Source organism: Ochotona princeps, chromosome 14 (genome assembly GCF_030435755.1).
Source record: "Ochotona princeps isolate mOchPri1 chromosome 14, mOchPri1.hap1, whole genome shotgun sequence".
Classification (NCBI taxonomy): Eukaryota; Metazoa; Chordata; class Mammalia; order Lagomorpha; family Ochotonidae; genus Ochotona; species Ochotona princeps.
The window spans coordinates 181,864-208,526 of NC_080845.1; the positions used below are offsets into that span (position 1 = coordinate 181,864).

At 68.2% G+C, this 26,663-nt stretch overlaps 2 protein-coding genes across 2 annotated transcripts in view; one reads left to right on the forward strand and one right to left on the reverse strand.

Annotated features, from left to right (window-relative positions):
- Nucleotides 1-715: 715 nt before the first annotated feature.
- Nucleotides 716-3,578, reverse strand: SOHLH1 (spermatogenesis and oogenesis specific basic helix-loop-helix 1). The gene is made up of 8 exons (XM_058672837.1): nt 3,514-3,578; nt 3,241-3,438; nt 2,964-3,111; nt 2,477-2,607; nt 2,088-2,185; nt 1,563-1,758; nt 1,228-1,298; nt 716-1,002 (listed from the first exon to the last, which is right to left on the reverse strand). The coding sequence occupies exons 1-8, from the start codon at nt 3,576-3,578 to the stop codon at nt 779-781; spliced, it is 1,131 nt and encodes a 376-aa protein (XP_058528820.1). The 3' UTR covers nt 716-778.
- A 6,607-nt stretch (nt 3,579-10,185) lies between these two features.
- KCNT1 (potassium sodium-activated channel subfamily T member 1) overlaps nt 10,186-26,663 on the forward strand; it is a 29,248-nt gene continuing 12,770 nt past the window's right edge. Inside the window, exons 1-12 of the mRNA XM_058672838.1 lie at nt 10,186-10,248; nt 10,795-10,928; nt 15,239-15,421; nt 21,049-21,128; nt 21,541-21,640; nt 22,663-22,719; nt 23,244-23,292; nt 23,828-23,887; nt 23,961-24,035; nt 24,327-24,410; nt 24,783-24,877; nt 26,048-26,228. Coding sequence (XP_058528821.1) covers nt 10,186-10,248; nt 10,795-10,928; nt 15,239-15,421; nt 21,049-21,128; nt 21,541-21,640; nt 22,663-22,719; nt 23,244-23,292; nt 23,828-23,887; nt 23,961-24,035; nt 24,327-24,410; nt 24,783-24,877; nt 26,048-26,228 — 1,161 coding nt within the window. The remainder of the gene's footprint in view (nt 10,249-10,794; nt 10,929-15,238; nt 15,422-21,048; nt 21,129-21,540; nt 21,641-22,662; nt 22,720-23,243; nt 23,293-23,827; nt 23,888-23,960; nt 24,036-24,326; nt 24,411-24,782; nt 24,878-26,047; nt 26,229-26,663) is intronic.

Consider the following 26,663-nt stretch of genomic DNA (forward strand, 5'->3'; position numbering starts at 1 on the left):
CACACAAGGCCATACAGTGTTGGCTCTGTGGGCCAGCACACGTACACCCCCCGCCAGGAGCATGTGTGCCAGCCGGCCTGCGGGTAGCTGAGACATGGCAGAGGCCACAGCTGGACCCTTGGGGCACAGGATCCAGGGGCTCTGGCATGGAGGCCTGAGGACGGGCCCACAGCTGGTGCTCGGGGTCCCTCCTGAGACACCTCCCCAACCTGCATGGCGTGCAGTGGGGGGCTGCTGGGGCAGCGGCTCTAAGCCCACACTCCGGCTGTGTCCTATGATCTGGCCCCAGAAGACAGGCTGACCTTGGCTTTGGGGTCTCTAGACCGGGGCACAGGACAGCCTCTGGCTGCCTCTACTGGGAGGGCCGGGTCTGCTCACGCACACGGGATCGGGCATCATCTGTGCAGCCTACACTAAGAGCTGGGACCCCAGTTGGGCCGGGGGAAGGGTCAGGACCCTACACAGGGCAGACAGTGGTCCAGCCCATCCGCTGGACCCCAAGAGCTGCCACCCATGCAGGGCTGGGCTCCGTAGGGACCTGGGATACCAAGCTGGCAAGGACCAGCACGGAAGCCACCTGCCTGGGATGCTCACACCACAAACAGCCAGCAACGGGTCTGGACAACACAGCTTCGCCTTTAATAGCTACCCGCCACTCAGGTCAGGCCAGAAGGCAGGGCCCAGGCCAGGGCTGGTGGAGTGGCAGTGCCAGGGGGGTTCAGATGGGTGGGATCCATAGTATGGAACTGAGGGTGTCCAGGTGGGCAGGGCCCGGCCACTAGCAGGCCAGGAAGTCTGGGAAAATGCTGTCTGTCTCCTCCCTCAGGGCCAGGCCCAAGCTGCCGACGTCTGAGCCCCAGGGCTCCAGGGGGCCATCCGGGAGCTCCTGGGGGCCAGGACCAGGCTCTGGGTCGCTCGGGAAGCCTGGCTCCATCCCAGTCAGCAGGCTGCTCCTGGATGCCGCCCAGTTGGGGGCACCACGGCCTCTGCCATCCAGGGACCCTGGGAACAAACACAGCAGTCACCGAGCCCGCCCCGCGGCCACCCTGCCTCCCCAGAGGCCCTGGCCGAGGTGGGCAGCTCTCACAAGACGCCCCGACCCCAAGGTTCAGGCAGCCAGTACACCCCTGGCCAGCACGCTGGCTCACACACTTGTCTGTGCAGCCACACTATCCTTGCCCTGCCAGGACACACGGCAAGCGGGGTCTGGACACAGCCCCCACTCACCCAGCCACCAGTCGGGGCTAGCGGTCAGCAGGAAAGACGTCCCCTCCTCAACATCTGGTCCCGGCACAGACCTAGAGATGAGCAAGTCCGAGTGGCCTGCAGGGTCCCCCTGGGGCACCCCACAGCCCTACCCTCTCTTCCCCGCCCCACCATGGCCCTGCAGGGCCAGCTCAGCAACCGCTCGTCCACAGCCATGACGGCCAGAAACCCACCGCGCGGGCCACACCATGTGACGGCCCGTGCCCACCTGGCTGAGGGCAGGGGGCTCCCAGGGCCAGGTGGCATGCAAGGGTGCCCTCACACACTCGCACCCACACCCCTGCGGGGAGACGCACCTGGCGCTGGGCACACGCGGCAGGGCCAGCTCGGCTTCCTTAGCCTTTCTCCCTGGAGACGCAGCACCCCTGGCCCGCAGCGACTGCCCAGCCGGGCCCTGCACACCTGGGGCCTCTTCCCTCGCCTCGGAGGCGGCCAGCTGCCCCAAGCTGGGCTGCCAGGGCGGTGGCCTCAGTGGCTGGCCAGGAGTCAGGCCTTGGGGCGGGGGCAGCAGAGAGACCAAGGCAGGTGGGTCACCCCTGTCCTGCCCCCTAGACCAAGGGCCCAGGGAAAGGGGTTGGGGGTCAGCCCTGGGGACCACGGCCGGCTTGGACCCGGCAATCAGGGATTGGGGGAGGTCTCCTTCCTGCAAGATGCCCGCAGCCCCCAGCTCCTCCCTACACCCCAGTTCCTGAGAGCCTCTGGGGAGTGCAAATCCCACACCTGACCCTGGGGTCCCCCGAAACCTCGCAGCTCTGGACAGCCAAGCTCCCCACCCCTACCGCCCAAAGCACAGCCCCCATAACAGCCCAGCCGACACTCACCGGGGCTGGGGGACAGCACATCCAGCCCCTTCACCAGGCCCGGCGAGCTCTTACTCTCCTCCGTGCCCAGCACTGCGTTCAGGTGGGGGTCCTGCCACCTGGACACGCACAGATGGGGGGGGGTGCTGAGCCCTTCAGGGCTGCAGCACCCGGGGGGGTCCAGCCTGCCTCCCCGACACACCACCCTATCTCAGATTGCCCACTGCTCACCGACCCCTCCCAGAACCAGGTCTTTCTCCTCCATCCCAGGGGTCCTGGGCCCAAGCCTGCACCCTGCCACTGCTGGGACCCACCCTCCCGCTGCTGGGACCCACCCTCCCGCTGCTGGGACCCACCCTCCCGCTGCTGTCCCTGGGAGGGGGAGAGGGAGGGCCACAGGAGGCACTGACGCCGTCTCCCCAGGAGCGCCCGCCTCGGAGCTGGGCTTGGTGGCTGGGCTCTGGCTGGCCAGGGTCAGGTGCCGGATGCTCTGGCACCATGGGCTCCACGCGTCCTTTGCAGAGACGGGAAGCTGCAGTGTCTACACATGGAACAGAAATCGGCTGGTGGCACCGCAGTCCCCCCCCGCAGCACCCAAGAACCCAGCCGGACACCAGCTGGACGCCGGCGAGGCATGGCAGAAGGCTGGCAGAGGACCAGGACCTCCCCACCTGCGGTGCCACGGCCAGCTCGTCTGCCCAACGTGCAGCAAGCCACCAGAGCCGAGCTCATCTTGGAGAGGACCCAGACGCGCCCCAACGCTGGCAGAGCCTGGGGACCCCGTGCACAGGAACTGGGGGGGCTACCAGGTCTGGGGAGGACAGTTAGGGAAAATGGGGTGTGGGGGGGTTGGCCCACGGGGAGACCCGGATCGGGCCGGGCCACACGCCCACTCACGCCAGGTTGCTCCCAGCCGGACGCCAGGCACCGGGCCAGCTGCAGGAACTGTACGGCCACCTCGAGCACCGAGGCCATGTCCTCGCGCCGGCCCTCGAACTGCGGCAGCAGGGCCCGCAGCCGCTCGCAGCTCGCCGAGATGCGCTTCCTGCGCGGGACGAGGCGCCTGAGCCGGGGGGCCCTCGGTGCCCCGCGCCCTGCCCCATGGCCTGCCCCGGCGAGCACGGCTGCCGCCCTCGGCTCCCGCCCAGGCCCACGCGCGGCCTGCAGCGCCCACCTGCGCTCCCTCTCGCTGAGCACGTTCCGCGGGAGGCCCACGCCGGGACCCTTGGCGGCAGGGGTGGCCCTGCCGGGCACTGCACCCTCCGAAGTGGAAACGCCGCGCACGGAGGAGCCGCTGCTGAGCCGGCCCGGCGCGCGGGGCTCCACGAGCCCCGAGAAAGCCACCAGGAGCCCGGAGGCGGTCTTCGGGGGGCTGCGGGAGGACAGGCCTGGGTCACCCGGAGCCCAGCGTGGCCGGGCAGCGCGGGCACGGCCTCAGCCCGCTCACCTGCACCCCCGGAAGACAGAAAAGCATGGGGCTCCCGCGTCGGGTTCCGGACTCCAAGACGCCATGGACGCGCGCCACAACACGACACCACTGCGTCCACGCTGCGTCCACGCTGCGTCCACCACCTACAGCCCCTGCGTGAGCTCTGGTTGGCCGGCACAGGACGTGCGCCCCGCCCCATGGACGTGCGCCCAGCCACACACACGTGGGCCCCGCCCCACACGCGAGGGCCCCGCCCCACACACGTGCGTCCCGCCCCATGGACGTGCGCCCTACACACGCGCGCCCTGCCCACGTGCGCCCTACCCCACACACGTGCGCCCCATGTTCCCCACGCACAGCCCCCTCTGCTCCTGGGGCCTCCTCCGCGGTTGCCCCAGGAATGCCCCTTGGCTCACCTGGCCCTCGCTTACAGAAGTTGCCAGAAGGTGGTGAGTCCTGCCCCAGCAGTGGGGCCGCTCGAGGCAGCTCCCAGCGGGTGGGCTTGGGTCCCGCGCCCACTTCCTCTGTGGGCCGAGGCGAGGCAGCCTGGAACGGCCCGCCTGCGTGGGCTTTTGTCCCGGGCCCCCGCCAGGGGCTCAGCCTGCGTGGGGCGCCACCGCGACCCCTGCTTGGCCCAGGCTCCCAGGGGCCACAGCCGGACAGCCCCTGCGGCCCGCCGGGGTGGGCTTTGGGCCTGCGGCTGGGGTCTGCCGGGGCCACGCACTCCGCCCCTGCCTGGCCTCACATGCTGACCGCTGGGGACGGGCAGGGGGCTGGGGTGAGGGGCTTCCCGCTTGGCTTTGCAGTTCCGTGGGCCGCGTGCCCAGCGTGGTGCCCAGCACGGCGCCACGGGCCTTTGCAGGGACCTGAGGTGGGGCCAGGGGAACGTCCGAGGGGGCCGCTTCGTTCGAGGGGGTTGAGGTGGCTGCGCTGCCCTCGGAGCAGCCCGGCTGCGGGGAGGGGGTGGTCAGGGCCGGGGGCTGTCGGCTCCCTGCCCCTGGCCGGGCACGTGGGCCTGGTCTCGCTGGGGCTGGAGTCTCCAGGACGCCCCAGAGCTGGCCGCAGCACCACCTCCCGGCAACCGGCAGCCGCAGGGATCCAGGCGAGGCTGCAGGAGGGGACCCCGTGGCAGCTGTGTTTCTGGGGACCTTGGGCTGGTCTGGGCGGTCCTGCAGGCCGGCAAGCTGCCGGATACTGGGCACGGACTTCCAGGTTCTCCGGGGCCTCGGAGCAGAGAGCAGCAACCTAGGGAGCGGCGGAGTAGCCCTCAGCAGCGGCCACAGCTGCGTGGCCCATGGGCCACAGCCTGAACACAAGGGCAAGGCCAGGAAGCCCCCTCCCGCTGCTCAGCGGTCCAGGAGACGGGACTGTGACTCGTCCCCAGGCTTAGTTGCTGACCTCAGCAGCCAGGGACACAGGAAGGCACGTGGAGCTGGCGTCAGTGACCCGACGGCCCCTCCTCCAGGGCGCACTACCTGCCTGGTGCACCGGGAGCTGCTGGCTGGGTCTGGCCCCGGGCCAGGGCCTGTGCTGGCCAGAGGCCCGTATTAGGGGAGCAGGACGCTGCCCTGGCGGTGGGAAAGGCTTGAAGGCCCCAGGATGCAGCAAGGCGCTGGCTGGCAGGAGGGACAGCGGCTGGGGTCTCAGGCGGGCCGGGGTCGGGGGTGAGTCAGCCCCACGCAGCCGGCTCTGCACTTGGGTGAGTTGGGGGCTTGCTGGGCCTCAGCTGCTGGTCTCTTGCACTTGGTACAGCGTCCGGGGTGATGGGCCGGGAACTCCTGAAATGAAGTCTGGCCTAGGTCCTGCCAAGCACGCGCGGGCACCTGTGGGAGCAGGGATCCGATGTGAGAGCTGGGGTGGGGTGCCCGCAGCCTGTGTGACCCTGAGGTCACGCATACCCCGGCTGCCCCGGGGCTGGGCTCCAAGTGGCCTGGCCCTCTGCTGCCTCAGAGGCTGTGTGGCTCCTGCGAGGGAGACATGGTGGTGCCCCAGGGTCCCCAGGCAGGGCTGAGTCTGCACAGGCCACCATGTGTGGAACCGTGCTGCCGCCACAGCGCTCGGCCCTGCAGCCTCGGGGTGTTGGCCTGTGGCAGGGCAGAACAGCGGGGACACCACCTTAGGTGGTCAGCAGCGCCGCCTGCAGGTGCACTGGGGCAGGGCAGGAAGGGAAGGGGGTCATTCCAATACTGGCAGCCGGAGGGAGTATTGGGGGGGCTCAGGAGGCAGAGAGCCCCAGGTGGGTGGGGGGGCCTCGGGAGGCGGGGTCCCTGTCTGCACCCCTGCTCCCCGAGCTGAGTCGATGGTGCAGATACCTTGGGCTTTCAGAGCTGGGAGCCGTGGCTGTGGACACCCCTGCTGCTCGAGGGTCACCGGAGGGATCCGTGATCGCTGGGTCGGGGTTCCGGGTCCTGGAGCCTGGGGTCCAAGGGATTTGGCACCTGTTCTTGCCACCTGCTGACCCCTGGGCAGAGCCAGGGCCCTGGGGTGGCCCAACAGGGCTGATCGGGGTCCAGGCTGGGGGCCTGGGTCTTCAGGCCAAAGCATGAGCCCAGCCCAGTGCCCCTAAGGGTGTCTGGGCTGCAGAGGCACCACTGCTGCCCAGCGCACCTCACCCTCGGCCATGCATCCTGGTAGCTAAGGCAGGTGGCCCGTGTGCACTGTCGGCAGCCCCTGAGAGGCCCGCCCCAGCGCCTGCCGTCCCCGCTGGCATCACCCCACCCGTGTGCACAGAGCTGTCCTTGTGGGCCTGGATGCCTCTCAGGAGCTGTGGGAGCTGCCACCCGCCCACACCGCGAGGCTGGTGTCACCTGGGGACGCCCGCCCACACACAGCTCCAGAAGCACTGGGCTTTTCTGCCGAGGTCAGCAGCTTCTCTCCGCCTGGCACCCGGCCCAGAGCTCCGCCCCTCCCGGCAGCACCTCACGCTCGGACCCTGCCTGGCACTGGCCAGGCTGCCCACGTTCACACAGACACATGCGTGCACCAGGGTGTGTCTGCACACATCTGTGAGTGCACGTGCCTGACCTGCCGAGAGCCGTGCACCCTTCACGCTCCCGGGCAGCTCGGCCTGCACAGGAACAGGTGAGGGGTGTTGGTCACCCCCAAGCCCAGGTGCAATGGTGACGTGTTCATCTGGAAGGCAGAATTAGAGAAGGGGAAACTGACAGGGGAAGATCTCCCGTCTGCTGGTTCACTCCCCAGGTGGCCACAACGGCCGGAGCTGAGTCATCCGAAGCCAGGAACCTGGAGCTTCTTCTAGGTCTCCCATGCGGGTGCAGGGCCAAGAGTCAGGGCCGTCCTCCACTGCTTTCCCAGGCCATCAGCAGGGAGCTGGATGGGGAGTGAGCAGATTCAAACCAGCATTGCGCATGAGCCTAACCTGCTTAGCCACTGCTGGCCCTGTGTGAGCTCTGAGAGGGAGCCTGGGAGAGTTCTTTCCTGACCTTCAAATGCTAACCCCAAGGGGCAGACTCCCCAGGATCGGGGCAGCCGTGACTGGTTCCGTGGGGGGCTGGGATGGGGGCAGGGGCCCCAGGCCTGAGTCCTTGGTGTTCATAATTCAGGTAGCTGCCAACACAGGCATCCCGTGTGGTCAGAAGGCCACCCTCCCCTGCCCACTCCTGGCCAGTCCAGGAGCCTCTGCTGTGGGTAGGGGAGCGTGTTGAGGAGGCAGTGTGGAGGGGGAGGCAACAGTGTTGGGGGAAGCATTTGTCGGGAGGTGATGGTGTGGGGAGAGCATTTGCGGGGAGGTGATGGTGTGGGGGGAACATTTGCGGGGAGGTGACAGTGTGGGGGATCATTTGCGGGGAGGTGATGGTGTCAGGGGGCATTTGGAAGGAGGCGATGGTGTGGGGGAGTGTTTGGGGGGAGGCAATGGTGTGGGGGAGCATTTGCGGGCAGGTGACGGTGGGGTGGTGATAAGTACCCATCAAGGTGCCTCCTGCACTGGCAGCGCTGTGTCCACACGGGCCTTCGGGGAGCTGCTCGCCCACAGCAGCCTGGGGCGTGGCCTCAGCCAGGCCCGGCTTAACGGATGTCCGGCTCTTGGCAAGGTCTGCTTTGAGTGAGGCTGTGCCCGCACACATGCCCAGGTGTCCCTGCAGAGACGTGTCATGGAGGAGGGTACCACTGTCATGTCATCAACTGCTCCAGGGCTGGCACCTGTTCAAGTCCCTGCTGCTCCACTTCTCGTCCAGCTCCCTGCTAATGCCCCTGGGAAAGCAGCAGAAACTGACCCAAGTCCTTGGGCCCCTGCACCTGCCTGGGAGACCCGGATAGAGCCCCGGCTCCCAGGGTCGGCCCTGCCCCGCCGTTGCAGCCGCTGAGGGAGTGGACCAGCGCAGGCAAGATCTTGCTGTTTCTCTAACACTGCCTTTCAAATACAACAATTCCTGCAGGCCGTCCATCTGCCCGTTTCTGGCGCCCCTCCTGCTGTGCAGTTGGCAGTCCTGGGGCGCGGATCCCGCAGGGCCGACACCTGCTCCACCCCTCCCGGTCCCGTCAGCCAGAGCCTAGGTTGTCCCACCCCGTGTGGGTGGCGGGGGTCACAGCTGCCACCGCCACTCCCACTGACTGCGCTTTAGCCCTTCCTCCTGCCTGGTGCTGCGTCTGTGGGGTGCGGGGCTCCTGCACCCCCGTTCTGGCTGCCAGCGCCTCCTGCCAGCCTTATTCCTGGTTTGACACCATGATGGGGACGGGCATCCATCTCTCCACCGGATGCCCATGGCTGGCTGACCCTCCCCAGAGAAAACCAGTTGGCGCACAGGTCCTGGGCCTGGTGCCAGGGTGTGGGGGACCCCATCGCAGCCAGGGACGTGTGAGAGGAGGCTTGAGGTGTCCCCAGGACCCACCTCTCAATGGGACCATCAGACGTCTCGGGGCGTGGCCTCATCTCTGGAGGGCAGCTGTGGGCATCGGCTGCTGGCAGAGGCCCCCTGCCCTGGTGCCTTGCCAACCAACCTTGTTTTCCTCGCGGCCCCCCAGCAGCCCCGCCATGGCCCCAGTTCCAGCAGCCGAGCCTCGAGCCATGGTACATGAGGTGCTGCAGCGCCCAAGGCTTGGCAGAGCACTCAGTCCAGGCTGGGTGGCCGTGTGGGGAGGGACTGGCAGAGGTTGGCACTCCAAGTCTGAGTATAGCCACACTTCAGGCTTGGGGGATCTGCAGCCCTGTGGCTTGGCCAAGTGAGGCCTCGGGGTCCCCGACTTCCCCTGGGGCCATTGGGTCACGTGGGGAGGTGGCTGTGGGAAGGGGGTGAGGTGTGAGCTGTGTCCCCCTCCTCCCACAATGAGCCCAGGCCCTGCTGGAGGAGCCCCCAGCCCTCCCTGCCGTGCTGTGGGGGGGTCATTGCAGTGCGCCCCCATGAGGGAGCACCTGGTCAGCCCTGCCGCTCCTGCACCAGGCTGTGGTCCAGACCCCTGGGAGCCCTGGTCCCTGGCCAGCGTCCACATGGGCTGTGGCCCTGCTGGGCCAGGGGGAGGCTGCCACAGCAGTGCCTGAGGGGACGGGCAGTTGTCCCGGGACTGGACACCCTGTGCCCAGACTGCGCCCCGAGGCCAAGGCCAGGCACCAGAACCTGGAGGGGGGCAGGGGCTGCAGTGGACAAGGACACGCGGTAGATAGGGACGTGGTGGTGGAGGGACACAAGTGGACGGGGACATGGCAGTGGACAGGGGCATGTGGTGGACAGGGACGTGCCACACAGTGGGACAGGGACACACAGGGGTGGGACAGAGGCTGTGGTGGAAAGGACAGGCGGTGGACAGGGACACAGGGTGGGACAGAGGCTGCAGTGGACAGGGCATGTGGACAGGGCCATGCTGCACAGGGACGTGACAAGGACACAGTGGGCAGGGACGTGGCGGTGGACAGGGACACACGGTGGACAGGGACGTGCAGCACACCAGTGGAAGCATCCTCTGCACAACCTGAGCTACCTCTTGGGATGGGAGGGCAGCCACCTGCCACTCGGAACGCTTCCTGGACGGTCACTGCAGGTCCCCTGGACCCTGGAGGAAGTGCTTCAGCCAGCGCCTGCCACTCACCTCGGGTGGGAGCCGTGGGGACACTGCGTGAGGAAGGGCAGGGAGGGCTGCTTAGGGCCACCGTGACCTGGGCCCCACTGAGTGCCGCCCCCGGCCCTCCACACGGCAGGGAGCGGAGCATGGTCAGCAGGCTCTGGCGCTGGCTTCTGCACCTGCCCGAGGCCCAGCACCCCCACCCTCGCTCTGCCCTTCTGCTGGTCACTCCCTTCAAGGACACGTGTGGTCGGGGCAGGGGGAGACCCTACCCTTGGCGCCTGCCCACACCCCCAGCCTGGAAGAGACCAGGGACATTCTGCCTCAAGCACCCCCTGGCAGGACCATGGTGAGGGGGTCGCCCTTCCCAGACGGGGTTTTTGCTATTAAGGGGCTGCTGTGGAACTTGCCCAGCCCAGGGGCACAGGCTCCGGGAGGGCAGGGAGAAGTGCCCTCACATGCGTCCTGCAGGGGCTGCTGGGGGACAGTCAAGTCATGACCAGGACAGAGCCAGGGGCGCTAGCCTGAGCCTTCTACCCTGCTGAGCCCCAGCCCCCTCTGCTTGCCACATGGGGCGTCAGCTGCCCCCGACAGGTGCTGGTGATGCTCTGGGTGGTCCGACCTCTGCCCGGGGGGCCAGAGACATGGCTCTGCTGGCAGCGCAGGTGAGCGACCATGGCCGAAGCCCAGCCTGGTGGAGACAGGGACAGGAAAGGCGCAGCAGCCTGGGAGACGCCTGTATGGCCTGGCCAGGACCCCCAGTGACCCGGGCTGTCCCCACGCCCCTCCTGTAACTGCTGGATGGGAGTTTGTCTCTGGAGCCCCGAGCCCTGAGCAGTCTGGCCCAGGACTGTGGTCCTGGGGGCTGCAGGGTGGGGTAGGGGTACAGAGGCCACTTGTGAGCCTCCAGGTCCCCCATCAAGCACTGGGGGTGCTTTGGGGTGAGCCTTGTCCCCCAGCCAGCCTGCAGGTCCTCAGGCTGGCCAGCCGGGGGTCACAATGCCTGGGGCTGCTAAGCTTTGCATACTAGAGTGGCTGGTGCTGGGTAACCCCCCCCACACACACAGTCAGGCATAGCCAAGATCTGCAGGTGGCAGTGGGGAGGGGGCACCTGGAGACTGGGGAGGGGCTGAGGCTGTGGAAGTGTTGACAGGGACGGGCAGGAAGGGGAGAGGGCCGGCGGGGGGCACCTGCTGGCCGGCGGGCTGGGCGGAGCGAGGCGCGCGCGCCTTGGCGGGGGCGCCCGCGGCTGAGGGGTGCCCGCCAGCCCGCCTGTGCCCGCAGGAGGCCCAGCGCCAGCGTGGACTCGGCTGCGGGCTCAAGATGAGCGACAGGGACTCGGAGGTGCTGCCCCTGCCGCCCCGTTACCGCTTCCGGGACCTGCTGCTGGGCGAGCAGCCCCCGCCGAGCGACGACAGGTAGGGACCACCCAGCCGCTGTCCGCGGTGCTGGAGGCCGCGCGCCCCGCGCTCTCCAACTTCGGGGCTTGGGGATGCGAAGTTTCGGTGGGGTCGGGCCAGGCGCGTGACGCGTGATGGGGAGGGGAGCCCGTGGCTGGGGAGCCCTTTGGGGTCGGGAGTCTGGCCTTCGGCTCTGCTCCAGCCCGCGGCCCCGCAGCCCTGGGGACCTGGAGACCGCCCGGGCGCCCAAGGCTTCATGGATTCTCCCAGGGGCTGTGCCCTTGGGCAAGCGGATCACGTGCAGGGCGGTAATCCCCGCACCGCACCGAGCGCTCCGCGGGCAGCGCTTCTCCGCAAATAGCCAGCTCGGTAAACACGGGCCCTGGCAGCCCCCGGCTGGCGCGTGCGCGGCGGGTCTGGGCGGCTCTCCTGCCAGCCCGGGTCCTGGGCCGGCCTGCACCTCCCACCCCGCCCCCCACAGAGCACTTGAGACTGGAAACTGTCAGAACACAAATTGAGCTTTCAGAAGAATCCCCCGCAGACGCCAAAGCGGGCGCCCCCGTGGTCAGCGGGCACCAGGGTCAGCACATGACAGGATCCATGCCCTGTCCCGGGCACAGTGGGTTTGTCCGCCGGGTCAGTGCGTGCCCGGTCCCCCGTTCCGCCCATGGCAGGTGCAGGAGAGCGGGTGGTCAGTTTCCGGGTGGCTTCATTGGGGCGGTCTGCAGCAGGGGACTGCTCACTGGGGGCCTGGCGGGGCACGGTGTTAGGGCCCCCGCAGTGCCCATGTCTCCTGCGCATGGGCACCCATCTGGTCACAGAGTCCTCCCGTGTTGGACAGCAGGCAGTGGCCACCTCCCGAGACTCCATGGCTCTGCTTCTGCCAGAGACCCAGCAGCTGGCATCGGAGCCTGCTGTTGGCCAGGGTGTCTCCCTGGGGGAGTTGTCCCTATGACAGCTGCCCCCGTGTGTTTACACCGTTGTCCTATAACACAAGCGGGAACTCACTGCCCGGTGGCCTTTGGACAACCAGCTGTGCACCTGGGCTCCCTGCAAGTCCCTACCTGCTGGGGGGCACCCCCACTTTCTCCAGTCTCCCAGGCGACTGTGGTATAGGGACAGGCGTGTGCTGGCCCAACCCCTCTCGGGACCCTGTTGGTCCACATCTGGTCCTGGGCAGGCAGTGCGGGACAGGTGGGATTGCTAGGCCCCCCGAGCGTGTACTCCGACTGTGAAGGTGCAGGAGAGTCGGTTCACGACACGTACCTTGATGGCCCCGCCGTCCCAGGTCACCTGTGCCAGCCCCATCATCGGCTGTCAGAGGTGGGAGCCCCGCCCATGGCTGCACTGAGCCGGGCTGGGGGTGGCCTCATGCTTGATAAGGGTGAGGGCCCCAGGGCCTCAGTGTACCCGAGAGCTCCCAGGGGCCCTGGCAGCCTCCATGGCACCCTGTCTGGCATGGGCAGCCCAGGCACACAGTGCCCCTGGGGTCTGGGCAGAGGATGAGCCCAGCCCATGGCACCCCTTGCTGCCCGGCAACAGGCTAGGGGGTGGCGGACTGTGCCCCAGCCCTACAGGCTGTGAGAGGGCGGCAGAGCCATGGGCTCCCCAGGGAGATGAGGTCACTGGCAATCCCAGCAGTGTCCACTGTGGCCTGGACAGGGCTGCACTGCTCAGCCCACAGCCAGGAACCGGCCAAAGGCAGGGAGGGAAGAGGCAGGCAGGCAGCCTGGGAGGCCACACTCCCCCTGCCCTGGCCCCTCCTGTGCCCCTGGACCTGGGGAGACAGGGACCCCAGCTCCGCCAGCCAGGGAAGGGTTGAAGGGTGCAGGGATGCTCCCAGCCTGGGACTGGGACGGGCAGCGTCCAGCCTGCCCTCAGTGCTGCCTCCGGAAGGGGAGCAGGGAACGGTCCGTGCCTGGCCTCGGTGCCCGCCCAGGGCCTCCAGGCAGGACCTGCTCTGACTGAGCCCTCAGGAGTCCCAGGGGAGGGTGGGTGACCCGGGCACTGGCTGCAGGCTCGAGGGGAGGGGGCCTCCCAGCAGGATTCCCTTGGCTGCTCACCCAGAGCCTTTGCCAGACCCATATATGCTCTCCCAGGGGCTGGGCCTCGCCTTGCCAGGATGTGGGGGCAGGAGAGCTGGGCTGCCAGGACCAGCAGGGGCCCGGGGCCTGGCAGAGAAGGGCAGACGGGCCCAGGAAGCCTCCCATCCCATGGGATCCTTCCCACCGCCCCCTTGGCTGAGGGTCAGGCTGCTCCTGGGGCAGGAGGGCTGGGTGGCGTCTCCAGGAACAGCTCCACATCGCCAATCTCGATGGGACCCTCAGTAAGAGCAGTCACCCCCCTGGGGAGTGGTTACAGGGTCACCTGACCAGGCAGCAACAGGGGGCCAGAGACCACTCCCCCTCTGCCCCATGCCCGTGCCTCCCCCAGCCCCTTATGCCCCTCGCCCGTGCCTCCCCCAGCCCCCTCCTGCCCCTCGCCCGTGCCTCCCCCAGCCCCCTCCTGCCCCTCGCCCGTGCCTCCCCCAGCCCCCCTGCCCCTCGCCCGTGCCTCCCCCAGCCCCCTCCTGCCCCTCGCCCGTGCCTCCCCCAGCCCCCTCCTGCCCCTCGCCCGTGCCTCCCCCAGCCCCCTCCTGCCCCTCGCCCGTGCCTCCCCCAGCCCCCTGCCCCTCGCCCGTGCCTCCCCCAGCCCCCTCCTGCACCCGAACAGCTTTGTTAGTTGCACCTCACTCAGTGCTGGGCCCCTCCCCCAGTGTGGGAACTGGGTCCAGTGACCAGGTCACTGGGAGGGAGGTCACAGAAGGGTCCCGGAGAGCTCTGGCTGCCACAAGACCACTCACCGCCGAGCAGGGCACCTAGAGTGAGCGTCTGAGGTCGCCTGGACCTCCCTGGCCAATGGTTCAGTCTATGGCCACACCTGCTCCTGGTACCCTGGCAGCTCATCAGGAGAGGGTGCCAAGAGGTGGCCAGTGGGTTGGGGGTGCTGAGGCCCACTGCCAAGGCCCTTGAGGGAAAGGCCTGCGCCCGGCTCGGGGCCATCTGGGCTAGGGGTGCTCAGCCCACCTGACCCACGAGGGCAAGCCCAGGAAGGGCTGGGAGGAGGCCTCTCACTCAGGACTGTGCTGCCCACACCCGGATAATCTGACCCAGCAGGGCACATTCCCACGAGTGGGCACCGCTGGCCTGTGTTGGCACCTTGGGCTCTCGGGGTGTGGGTCCCTGTCACCACGTTGGCTCCTTGCCCTGGTTCAGGATCGCCACCTACCTGTAGGTGTCCCCATCTGTCCTGGAGCAGCAGGGTCATGGCCCCGTCCTGCACCCTGCCGAGGTGACCCCACCAGCTGGGGCCTCATCGCCCTGGCTGCGTGGGTACTGGAAGTACACAGCATGGTGTCGCTATGGCCCCCAAGCCAGGACCTGGTCCTCTGTCCTGCTCTCTGGAACCCACAGCCTGGGCCACGGCTCAGGAAGGAGGGCTCCCCAGCCGTGAAGGAGGCATGCTGGGCTCCGGACCCACCCCTGCAGCCGCCGGCGGCGGGCTCTTACGCGCTCTCCTGGCTTGGTCCAAGGCGCTAACTGTCCTCACCGCCCACCTCTGACCTTGACCTCCCAGCACCAAGGGGACTCAAGGAGCAGGGGCAGTGTCCATCAGCATGAGCGGCACGGGGAGTGAACCAGCAGTGAGGCCACTCAGCTCAGCGCAGACGCTCAGCCTCTCCTGCACCGGCCGTCACCCTGGAGCCTCTAAGCCAGCAGGACCTGGGTTCGATTTCACAGTCTGGTCCTTCCTGCTCCACAATGCCTCTGGTCCCCAACTCTGCGAAGACCACAGATGTGCACGCACCTGCTGAGTTGGGGTCCTGTCCTGCGAGTCCTCACCTGTGTCCAGAGCAGACCAGTGCCCGTGGCAACGCTCCTGGCACTGGGCCGCTGGGGACCAAGCCTCCCTCACCACGTGCTGGCTCGGGGCACAGGGTTGGGGGGCTGGGAACTGAGCCCCCACCCCAACCCCCGAGCACTCACACCATGCGAACTCGTGCCTGCCGTCCAGGGCAGGACAGAAGGGGTGCCCTGTTGGGTGGGGGGCACCTAGGACGGAGTTGGTAAAAACCATGGATGGCGCCGCCCCCCCCCAGCAGCTCCCGGTCCGAAGGCGGGTCACCTGCCATTGCCCCCAGCGTGAGCCCGTCCTTACTGCGCTGCGGGGCCCCCACCCTCCCGGCACCCCCGCCCCGGCCGTTCCACTGCGGCGGCGGCGCGGGGAGCGCGCGCGCGCGCGCGCGCGCGGAGAGATGGTTGCGCCCAGCGCCACCCCCGCCGCTCCAGCCGCCGCCGCGCCGTGCGCTCCCGCAGGATGGCGCGGGCCAAGCTGCCGCGCTCGCCGTCCGAGGGCAAGGCGGGCCCCGGGGGCGGCCCGGCCGGCACCACGGCCCCCGAGGAGCCGCACGGGCTCAGCCCGCTGCTGCCGGCCCCGGGCGGGGGCTCCGTGGGCAGCGACGTGGGCCAGAGGTAGGGGCGGGCGCGGGGCCTGGGGACCCCGCAGAGCCGCCGGGAGGGGCTTCGCGTCCGCGCTGGCATCCTGCACGCATCGCTCGCACGCTAGCTTGCCGCACCTGCGCGTCGCTGCAGCTGGGGGAGGGGATCCGTGGGGCCCAGTGCCCAGACCCTGGGGAAGTCTGTGGGAACCCCACTGTCCCCCTGGAGGCCAAGCACGGCTGACCTGTGTGCACTTTGGGGGAGGAAGTGCTGGGCACACAGTCCCTGGGCCCCCACCTGAGGTGGGGTGCAGAAAAGGGATCCCCTGGAGAGCCCAGCGACATGGGACATGTTCAGGGCCAGCCCTGGCGCCCTGGCAGCCAGGGTGCAGAAGGCTGTCCTGGGGGGCAGGGATCCCAGTGGGCTGGGGGGCAGCATCCTGCTCCCCAGACCTGCCTTCGCCGTGCCAGGAGCTGCGAGCGACAGGAAGGTGAATCAGACGTGGCCTGGTGTGGGCACAGGTCGTGGGCGGGAGCCCTGCGCCTGCTGGAGGGGTGCGGGAGCCAGGCCGGGCTGAGAGAGCTGGGTTTCCTGAGGCCCTGGCCCAGTAGGGCTCCTGGGACAGAGGAGCAGCCAGGGGGTGGGGGCTGAGTCAGGGCTGGGGGAGGCTGGCAGAGGCCAGGCTGACAGATGGCAGGGCGGAGGGTGCCTGGAGACTAGGCTCTGCCCCCCCAGCATACCACCGGGCCCTGGCCCTCACTGCCCACACCTGCTCCCCATGCACCCTGGGGCGAGGCGCCTGCAGCTTATTCCCATTAGCTGGAGGAGGCTGTTGAGGCCAAGGCCAGAGCCTTCCGGCAGCTCTCCTCCAGCTAACGGGCAGCCGGCGGGCAGTTGAGCCCCGGCACGGCCTGCGCCCTAGGGACCGCTCCTCGTCTTCCTGGATACTGCAGGCCGGCGATCCGGGAAGCTCCACCAGCGACTCCCGTCCCTCTGAGGCGGCCGTGGGGACAGAGGGCCTGCCCAGAACCCCGATGTCCCAAACCTGACACCCTCCCCACTCCCCCTCCCTCGCAGGACCTTAGCAGGAGGCAGGCACCCCAGCCAGAGGGCCCGGCAGGCAGCAGGGCAGTTGGTCCCACCATGGCCACCAGCCCAGGACCAGCCCTGTGGCCACCTAGGTGATGGGAAGGGTGTGCGCTGCCCCCGGGGCCACGAGAGAGGGAGGGGCCAGCCCTTGCAGCCTTAGAGTGGCAGGTGGCACCTCCCTAGTCACAATGGGCCAGTGCCCCAGCCAGCTCCTGGGTCTCTCTGGGAGGCAGCAGAAGACCTGAGTCAGGTGGGGTGGAGCTCTGGTGCCGGGGAGCCCTGTGGGGGGCCCGGGTTAGGTGCTGGGACCGCTCTGCCCGAACCCCAGCAGCCCTGGGCCAAGCCCCTGCTGGAGCCCCACCACCCGCCAGCAGCCTCTACTCTCCCAGCCTGACCCTGCAAGGGTACCCCAACACAGGGAAGAGAGGGCTCCCTGTGAAGGCTTCCAGGCTGGGATGAGGTGTTGGGTTCCCAAGGAGTGGGTTTGATTTGAATAAGGGGGAGCCCTGGGGACCCCTGGGCTAGAGAGCAGGCAGCAGGTGACTGGGGAAGCTGGTGTGGGGGCAGGGCCAGGGGGTAAACAGTGATGGGGAAACACACACCGGGGGACCACAAGAGCGGCTGGAGCTGGTGGGGGACCCGCCTGTGCACGTGCATGGGTCGTGGGGAAGTTGGAGCCAGGATGGGGCTCGGGCCTGGGCCCTGGATGTGGAGGGCAGGGGACAACCCCTCAGGGCTGGACCAAGAGGGACAGGTGCCCCTCGGCCAAAGCCCAGAAGTGGGTGGGGCCAGGGCCCTGGGGTTGGGGTCTGGTGATGGCTCAGACCCCTGGAGAGCTCCCCCTCCCCAGAGACCCTCCACAGCCCCGGACATCCAGGTCCCCACTGGCCTCACTCTGCCGTTCAGTGCTGCCTCTGATGTGCCCATTGGCTGACGAGGCTGTGGAGAGGAGACGGCCCCAGGGTGTGGACTCTGCCCAGCGATGGCCCAGGCCCTGCCTCTGGCACCCAGGGTCAGGGTTGCAGGACCAAGCTAGGCTGGCAGGCTCAGCAGGAGGTCCCCAGCGCCTCTCCTCTCCTAGCTCTGTGGTACACTCAGGCCCCTCCAGCTGGGACGCAAGGGGGGGTACGGTGGGGAGCATGCACACCACTCCATCGGCTATGGCTCTGCCCACTCCTGCCAGCAGAACGTTCTAGAAGCACCTGTGCAGGGGTCCTGTGGTGTCACAGTCCAGCAGCCGTGTGGACGCAGGAGTTCTGGGCAGGCCAGGCAAGCTCACACCCGACAGCTTTGGCTGCATGACCCGCCCAGGCACCGCCCGTGGCCTGCGGCTTCCTGGATGCAGGGATTGCCCTGGGGCCTGGGCGTGTCAGCACCATCTCACCCAGTGCGATTTCCTGCTGGCCTGGCCCCAGCGCGGCCGCTGGCACTTCACCCGCCCAGGTCAGGGGTGCTTGCGGCTGGGGCCGAGGGGCCGCACTGGTTTTGCCATGTGGGCTCCTGTGCCTGGCCCCACCTCCCCACTCATGGTGACAATGTTCTGTGCTCCCAGGCTGCAGGCAGAAGAGTCCAGCCTTGACTCCTCCCTGTCTCAGTAAGTGCCACCCCGCAAACACCCTCCTGGGAGTCGGGCTGGCGGCCACACCTGGGCCTCCGTCTGCCAGGCCCCGGGCTGAGCTGCCATGGCCACCTGAGGAAGACAGGCCTGAGCAGTGCCCATGGGCTCGCCCAGCACCCGAGGCACAGGGCCCAGACCTGGACGGACAGGTCCAAGGAGGCCACCACAGCAGACCCGAGGATCAGGGACCCAGTGGGTCCCAGGGGGCACCTCAGCCCTCAGTACTTGGTCATGTGCCCTGCTGGGAACCAGAGGGCAAGGACAAGGGTGGCCAGGAGTGGGTCACCTGCCAGATCAGCTCTGGGCAAGCTGGGCCATACACTTCGCACAGGCCACAAGTATGCGACTGAGGCTCGGCGCTCTGGCCGGGGCCCTGTCCTACCTCTGCCCAGGTGCCCAGTCGCCGACAGGGAGGCAGCCCAGGCCTCGGTCCCGGGACTGCAGGGCTGCGGCGGCGGGTTGGTGGGCACTCCGGGGCTGTGTGCACCCATGCCCCTGGGCTGGCGCCAGGCAGCCTGGCTGTCTGGAGCTTCCCAGCCTAGGCTGTTGGCGCGGGGGCTGTGTGCCAGGAATGCCCACAGGGCTGGCTCTCTCCTGTCTTCCCATGAGCTTCCCAGGAAGCATGAGTACTGACTATCCCTGCCCACTCATCCCTGGGTAGCTGGGCCTGGCCTCCCCAGGGGTGCTGGGGCACATCGGGGCTGCTGAGGCATCCTGGACCTGGACACCGGCAGGCATTTGGGCAGAGCCACCGTGGACAAGCCAGGGACACAGGGATGTGACTAGCCCAGCCCTCTGTAGAGGTCCCGCCCCAGTCCATCTTCCTGGAACTAGGGCTGGTGCCCAGCCGGGAGCCCAAGCGTGGGTCCCTACAGACCGTGGGCCTGCGGGCACACTGTGGGAGCAGGGCTTGTCCTGGGTCCAGGCAGGGTTTGTGCCCCCGCCTGATGCAAGGCTGCCCCTGACATGTATGAACTGGCGTGGTGGGCATTGAGCAAGGGAAGGCAGGTGCCCAGCCACGCCCACAGCTCTGGGGCTTTCCAGGCTCCAGGCCACTCGCCTAAGCCTGCACACTGAGGCCAAGCCCCGGGGGCCCTGACGGCTGGCCAGCAGAGCCTTGGGCTGGGTCTCGGCGTGCCCTCTGCCCATCAGGCAGCTCCATGACAACAGTGGGAGGTGGCCGTGTCTTCTCCCCATCACCCTGGGGGGAAGCCAAGGCCAAGACAGAACTGGGAGCACACAGAACTGGGCAAGGGGGCATGGGCGTGTCTGGCACCCTGGGGCTCTGACCTGGCCCCGCAGGCACCTGTGAGCCCCAGGACTGCCCCAGCCAGCAGCTGGTCGTGGGCCCCTTTTGGAGCTTTCTAGGCTGCCTGCTGTCCACCTTGGTGACCAGCGAGGCCCCGGAGAGCCCCGCTGGCAACGTTGATCTTGTCAGTGGTGGAGGGACGTGGGCAGCTGTGGTTAGTGAAAAACAGAGGAGGCTTTGCTTGTCACTGCCAGCGGGAGGTTGCTCACCCCTGCCAGTGGTGGCAGCAGGGGAATCCGGTGACCCCTCTGTCTGAGAGGGCCTGGCAGAGAGCAAGGGCGACAACTTCCCATGTCCCTTGGGCAGCCGAGAGACCGTTGTGGCTGCGTCCAAGAGTGGCAGGTGCAGGAGCAGGCGAAAGGAAGGGGTCCTTCCTGTGCAGGACCCGGGGCTGCAGGAGATGCCGAGCTGAGACGGCCCAGATGGGCGCTGGTGAGGGCTGGGGGTTCAAGCAGCTGGGTTGGAGCCTGGCACCCACCCAGGGTCAAAGGGGTGCCTCTGTGGGGCCAAGCATCTGGGACAGAGCCAAGTACCCACCCGGGGTCAGAGGGGCACCTCTGTGGGGGTGAGCGGCTGGGACACTGCTGGGACACAGCCAAGCGCCCACCTGGAGTCAAAGTGGTGCCTCCGTGGTGCCGAGCAGCATGGCAGCTTGCCAGGGAGGTCCCCGGGCACAGGGATGTGTATGCCTTCTGCTGTGGGGGAACTCAAGGGGTCCCAGGAGTAGAGGACTTGGGGGTGCAGGGAGGGGGCAAGGCGGGGAGGCTGGGATGGAGGCCACCTGTGCACAGTGGCATTTAATGTACCTGCGAGGGTCCCCAGGGCTGCACGTTCATGGTGGCGTGCAGAGGGCAGGCTAGGGTGAGACACAGGGTGAGCAGTGGGGACAGGAAGGGGGCAGTGTGGCCACCTTGCCTTCTGCACAGAGCACAGTGGGGGCTGAGGTGAGGAGACCCCTCCCTCCCTTGGGGTGTGCTAGGGAGCCTGTGCTTTAGGGGCCCAGGTGGCACCTCAGGATCCCTGCGGTGCAGTGGGGAGTGCTGGGGTGCACTGGCTCTTGTACAACATGGCAGCCGCAAGCCCCAGGTTATTACCCCACCTGCTGACCTGCAAGGGCCAGGCCTGTGCCCACCCTGGAGTCCAAGGGGCACAGGCCAAGCCGCCTGGTCCTGGGCCCCTTCTCAACACGTCCAGGGAGCCAGAGAGGCCCCACAGGACAGGCTCACTCTGGCCAGCCCAGGCTGCCCCTCAAGGCTGCTGCCAGATACAGGGTCCATGTCACTGGTCTGGCTTGATGTGGCTGGGATGTACTTTGCAGATGTGGGGCCACCAGGCACTGGGCGGGCTCCAAGTGGGTCCCTGGCCACCGTGGAGCTGGTGAGTTCACTGCGTGGGGGGCAGATGGCTGGCGCCTGGGGGACGGGAGTAGACGGCCCACCTGCCCAGTCGTTGCCCTGTGCAGTGGCCTGTGGGCACAGCCAGCCAGAGGGTGGCCCTCACTTCTGGGTGCTGGGGTGTGCCACTGGGTGGGCAAGCAGCAGGCAGCCCTGGCCAGCAGGGCCCCGGGCATCTAAGGGGGCTGTGGCTGCAGGCGGACGCCCTCGCAGACACAAGGTCCCCAGCCCTGTGACCTCATGCCCCCAGGGTCCAGGTGGAGTTCTATGTCAACGAGAACACCTTCAAGGAGCGCCTGAAGCTTTTCTTCATCAAAAACCAAAGATCCAGTAAGTGAGGCCTGGCACTCTGGGCAAGCGCTGAGTGGTCGGGCAGAGGGGTGCCCCAGCTCAGCTTCTTGCCACCCAGGACCAGTACATTTGAGAGATAAGAGGTGGGGGCAGGGAGGAGCTGGGCAGGGAGGGGAGGAGCTGGGAGGAGCTGGGCGGGGTGGGGAGGAGCTGGGTGGGGCGGGGAGGAGCTGGGTGGGGTGGGGAGGAGCTGGGAGGAGCTGGGCCGGGCTGGGCCGGGCTGGGCTGCCTCTCCTTTGCACAGCCACCCCTGGCCCTGCCCCAAGGCCCCCCTGCAGTGCTCCCGCTGGGATGGGGGTTCCCTGAGCTCCGTAAGGGGGGCCACAGAAGGCAGCACCAAGGCCCCTGGGTGGGGAGGCCTGGCCCCGCGCTGCCTGCCTCCCCTCCGCAGGCCTAAGGATCCGGGTGTTCAACTTCTCACTCAAGCTTCTCACCTGCCTGCTGTACATCGTCCGCGTGCTGCTGGACGACCCGGGCCAGGGCATCGGATGGTGGGTGACGTCGCCTTTCCTCAGGCTGCCCTTACCCCTCTGCTGCTCCTCGAGGAGCCCCTGTGCTCAGGCAGCCCCTCGGGAATGTGCAGGGCCTCCTGGGCTCCAGTGCCAGGCCCGCACAGGCTGGACACTCCTGTCCGGCCCTCGGCATCTCTGCCCTAACTCCCCCTTCCCAACCCTGCGCCGTCCGCATGGCTGACGTCAGATGAGAGCGCTGCAATGTGTCCTCAGCGCCAGGGGTGGGCCCCTTCCTCAGGCTGACCAGGAAGCAGGCCGTGCCCTGAGGACGTGGGCGTGACCTGTGGCCCGTATCCGCAGGGGACCAACGGTCCTCTCCGCAGAGTACAGCCCCATCTTGTTGTTTTTTTCCCAGTTTGCAAAGCAAGGTTTATTTAAGGAGAGGGAAGGTGATTCCTGTCCTAGTGGCAGGAAAACAAAAACAGGCCCCATGTTTGTCCAGCTGGAGGGACGACCCGCACTGCTCTGAGAGCTAGGATTCTGCCTGCCTTCCACACCCCTGCAAGCCCTATGTCCCCAGAGAGCACAGGCCTGGGCCTGGGCCATGGACACTGCAGTGGAGGGCAGGACTGTGGGAGGGAATGGGGGCAATAGTGGAGGGGCATGTGACAGGGTGGCTGATGGACAGATGGACGGAGGGTGAGTGAATGCCGGTGGTGGGTGGAGGGTGGCTGATGGACAGGCTGGCACGCGCTGGCTGGTGGATAAGATGGATGGGGCACAGGACGGGCAGACGCCTCCCTGGGCCCTAGTTGGCAGAGACCCTGGTAAGATGTGCGGCAGTGGTGGGTTAAGAGAGGGGGACACTGCCCCCACCAAGACACATCCCACATACCCCACGCTCTGCCACGCAGCGCGTCTCCGTCAGACTCAGGCCCCCACCCATGCCTCGGATGCTAGAGACCTTCCCGGTCCCCTGTGGGCGGCTTGCTGGCTGCTCTGTCCTCAGGCCTTGGGGAGGGGCCTGGGGGCTCAGCCCGGCCACTCCGGTCTCTCCACAGCTGGGGCTGCGAGAAGCACAACTACACCTTCAATGATTCCTCCTCTCAGATCAACTGGTGTGTGCGGGGGGAGGGGTGGGGGAGGGGGAGCGGGGGAGGGGAGGGGCGGAGCGGGGGAAGGGGTCCCATGGAGCCAGGGCGGTGTGGGGGGAGTTCACACAGCTGCCCCCAGGCTGGCCCTGGCTTCACTCCCCACATGCCTGTGGGACCCAGCGTTGGGGTGCGGTCACCCCCATCTGTGACTTCTGATTCACCATGCCGTGGCCAAGGGGCACCCGAGTGGCCAGGCCTCATCCCCCCAATCCCTGCATGTCATGGAAGGACACCCCTGCAGGGACACAGGCGAGGAGAGCAGGCCCTGTGTGTTGGCGGGTTCTGCTACCAGCCCACCCAGGGGCCTGCCTACGGCCACCCGGGGAGCCTCCCCCTCGCCTGGCATTCTTGTCCCCTCGGAGGGCAGAGCCAGGGCCTGCTGGCCTGCCTGAGGGGCCGTGCAGGCTTGGCCCAGTGGCCTTGGGCTCTGGGCTGGGGGTGGCTGAGGGGTCCCGGCTGCATCCCTGCAGACCACTGTTCTCTTCCAGGGCCCCCATCCTGTGGGTGGAGAGGAGGATGGCTCTGTGGGTGATCCAGGTGGGTGCAGCTGCTCTGGGACCCCCAGAGGACACAGGGCGAGCCCAGGCTCCCAGACAGGCCCCCGGGAGGACACAGGGCGAGCCCAGGCCCTGGGATTGTCGGGGGGACACTCGAGGGCATGCTGTTCCCTGCCTGTCTGAATCTCCCCAGCTGACCCACCCACGTCCTTGCTGGCTTCCGGCGGGGGTGGGGGAGGGTGCAGAGAGATTGGATGGCCCCGGCTGTCCTTGGCCGCTCCCAAGGGGCTCCTCCTCAACTCTGCCACCTGCTCCCATCTCAGAAGCCAGGCTGTGGGGTCAGGGAGGGTGGCCGATGCCAGCGGGAGGCCCTGCAGCCGTGCCGCTGCCCACGCCTGCCATGCCCCCTTGTCCCTGGGTGGCGGGGTCAGTGGGCTCTGCTGTCCCTGCCCCACAGCCTCGTGAGGCCCCCTGGCAGGTGCCCCTGGAAGCTGGGCTCTCCTGCTGACACAAGGCCCTGCACACCCGGCCCCGAGGGGCCTGTCCTGCCTGCGAACCCCTCCCTTCCGGCGCAGGTGGTGGTGGCGGTCATCAGCTTCCTGGAGACCATGCTGCTCATCTACCTCAGCTACAAAGTGAGGCGGCTTCCCGGGAGCCCTGGGGACCCAGAGCCCCCGCCCGCCCACTCAAGCCCCCCTCGGCCCCCAGGGCAACATCTGGGAGCAGATATTCCGCGTGCCCTTCGTCTTGGAGATGATCAACACCCTGCCCTTCATCATCACGGTGGGTGAGCCACGCCCCCGCCAGCAGCCCGCCCGCCAGCCTCAGGCCACGCCCCGCTGACAGCCCCGCCCACACAGCACCATGCTCCGCCCCGCCGGCAGCCACGCCCACCAGCCTCCGGCCACGCCCTGCTGACAGCCCCGCTGACAGCCCCGCCCTTCCAAGCCAGACCCCACCCTGCCAGCAGCCCCGCCCTCCTGCACCAGACCCCGCCCACCCAGCAACAGGCCCCGCCCCTGCCGGCAGCCCCGCCCACCCCGCGCCAGGCCCCGCCCTGACGTGTGTCCGCAGATCTTCTGGCCGCCGCTGCGGAACCTGTTCATCCCCGTGTTCCTCAACTGCTGGCTGGCCAAGCACGCCCTGGAGAACATGATCGTAAGCCGTGGCCGGCGGGGAGGCCGGGAGTGACCGGCAGGGGTGGGAGGAGGCCCGCAGGGCAGACTGGGTGCAGCCCGGAGAGGGCCACGCCAGGGGCACAGGACCACAGCCGCTTGCACACTGGGGTGCAGCCCGCAGCTCAGCCTGAGCAGGGTCCGTTTGGTGTCCATGTCAGTGGCCGGAGGGACAAGCCCCTGCCAGCCAGGTCTCTGTCCTGTGAAGAGCCGAGGGCTGCACGCACTGGGCACTCGGCACCCGCGGCCAGGCGTGGGCAGACAGGCGCAGGGGTGGCTGCGGGCGCGGGGAGGCTGAGGGCAGCCCGCTTCCGCCTTCACTCACCACGGGTCACTGATGGCCGGCTCTCGGCAGAACGACTTCCACCGGGCCATCCTGCGGACACAGTCGGCCATGTCCAACCAGGTGCTCATCCTCTTCTGCACCCTGCTGTGCCTGCTCTTTACGGGGTGAGTGCCCGGGCCGAGGGCACTGCCGCTCGGGCCACTCCTCCTGGTGCGAGTGCAGGGGCAGGGCCCGCAGCAGAGCGGGACCGGAGTCTGGCCCCGTGCCTGGGTCTGGTGCACGAGGCAGGGGAGGGGCCGTGGAGTCCAGGCTGCTGCTGTCCGCCTCCAGGGCCTGGGCCTCCAGGAGGGCCCCTCCGCCACCTCAAGCTCAGGGGAACCAGGGTGGGGGCCAGGTGTGTAAGCAACCAGGGTGAATGCAGGGAGAGCCCGTGGCCTGCCCCGGCCACCCTTCCTGTCCCCCAGAACCCCACGTCGAGGGACACCTGCCAGAGGGCCTCACGAGGCTGTGGGGCAGGAACAACAGAGCCCACTGACCCCGCCACCCAGGGAGAAGGGGGCATGGCAGGCGTGGGCAGCGGCACGGCTGCAGGGCCTCCCGCTGGCATCGGCCACCCTCCCTGACCCCACAGCCTGGCTTCTGAGATGGGAGCAGGTGGCAGAGTTGAGGAGGAGCCCCTTGGGAGCGGCCAAGGACAGCCGGGGCCATCCAGTCTCTCTGCACCCTCCCCCACCCCCGCCGGAAGCCAGCAAGGACGTGGGTGTGTCAGCTGGGGGAGATTCAGACAGGCAGGGAACAGCATGCCCTTGAGTGTCCCCAGGACAGGCCCAGGGCCTGGGCTCGCCCTGTGTCCTCCCGGGGGCCTGGGCTTGCCCTGTGTCCTCCCGGGAGCCTGGGCTCGCCCTGTATCCTCTGGGGGGCCTGGGCTCGCCCTATGTCCTCCCCACTCCACTAACCCCCACCTAGCACTTGGAGCCGGCTCAGGCCTGGCTACTTGGCTTCCAACCCCACTTCCTGCTAATGAGCCCGGGAGGTGGCAGGGCCCCTGCCCGCATGCGTGAGACCTAATGGAGATGCCGGCCCCTGCCTTCAGCCTGGCCAAGCCCTGGCTGTCACAGCCGTTTGGGGAGTGACCAAGCAGGTGGAAGGTCTGTCATTCTGCCTTTTGAATGAATCAGGGCTAACTCCCCACCGCTACCACCGCCCCATGACACACAGAAGGCCTGGCCACCTCCAGATGCCCGAGTCAGCAGCCAGCGTGTCTACCTGCCCGTGGGAGGGACGGGCCGGGAGCACGTGGCTGGCAGCCAGCAGACCCCGGCTCGCGCCCACAGCACCTGTGGCATCCAGCACCTGGAGCGTGCCGGCGAGAACCTGTCGCTGCTCACTGCCTTTTACTTCTGCATCGTGACCTTCTCCACCGTGGGCTACGGCGACGTCACGCCCAAGATCTGGCCGTCACAGCTGCTCGTGGTCATCATGATCTGTGTGGCCCTCGTGGTGCTCCCACTGCAGGTGAGGAACCCAGGGCACGAGGGCCGATCCAGGCAGCCCCCGCCCCGCCCGGCCTGGCCCGGCATGGGAGAGGGACGGGGGACCCAGGCCACCACCATGGCACTTCCTCTGTGTGGGTCCAGGGAGGCTGCCTTTCCTCACCCACCTCCCCGCTACTGCCCACAGGCCTGTGTGCTGGGCCCTGAGGGCTACTCTGTGACCACCACGAAGTGGCCACCTGTGGGTAAAAGGCCGGGGCAGACAGTGGCCATGCCGCTCGTGGGCCCCCTCCCGAGAAGCTCCCAGGGCAGTGGGCCGCGGGGGCAGCAGGCCACCTCGTGGCGTGGACTCTTAGGCCTGGGGGTCCGCGCCTGCAGGGCTGGGCGCTCCCTGCCGAGACAGGCGGGCACGCCTAGTGACGTTGGCAAGGACGACCCCGAAGTCTGCTGCTCTGGC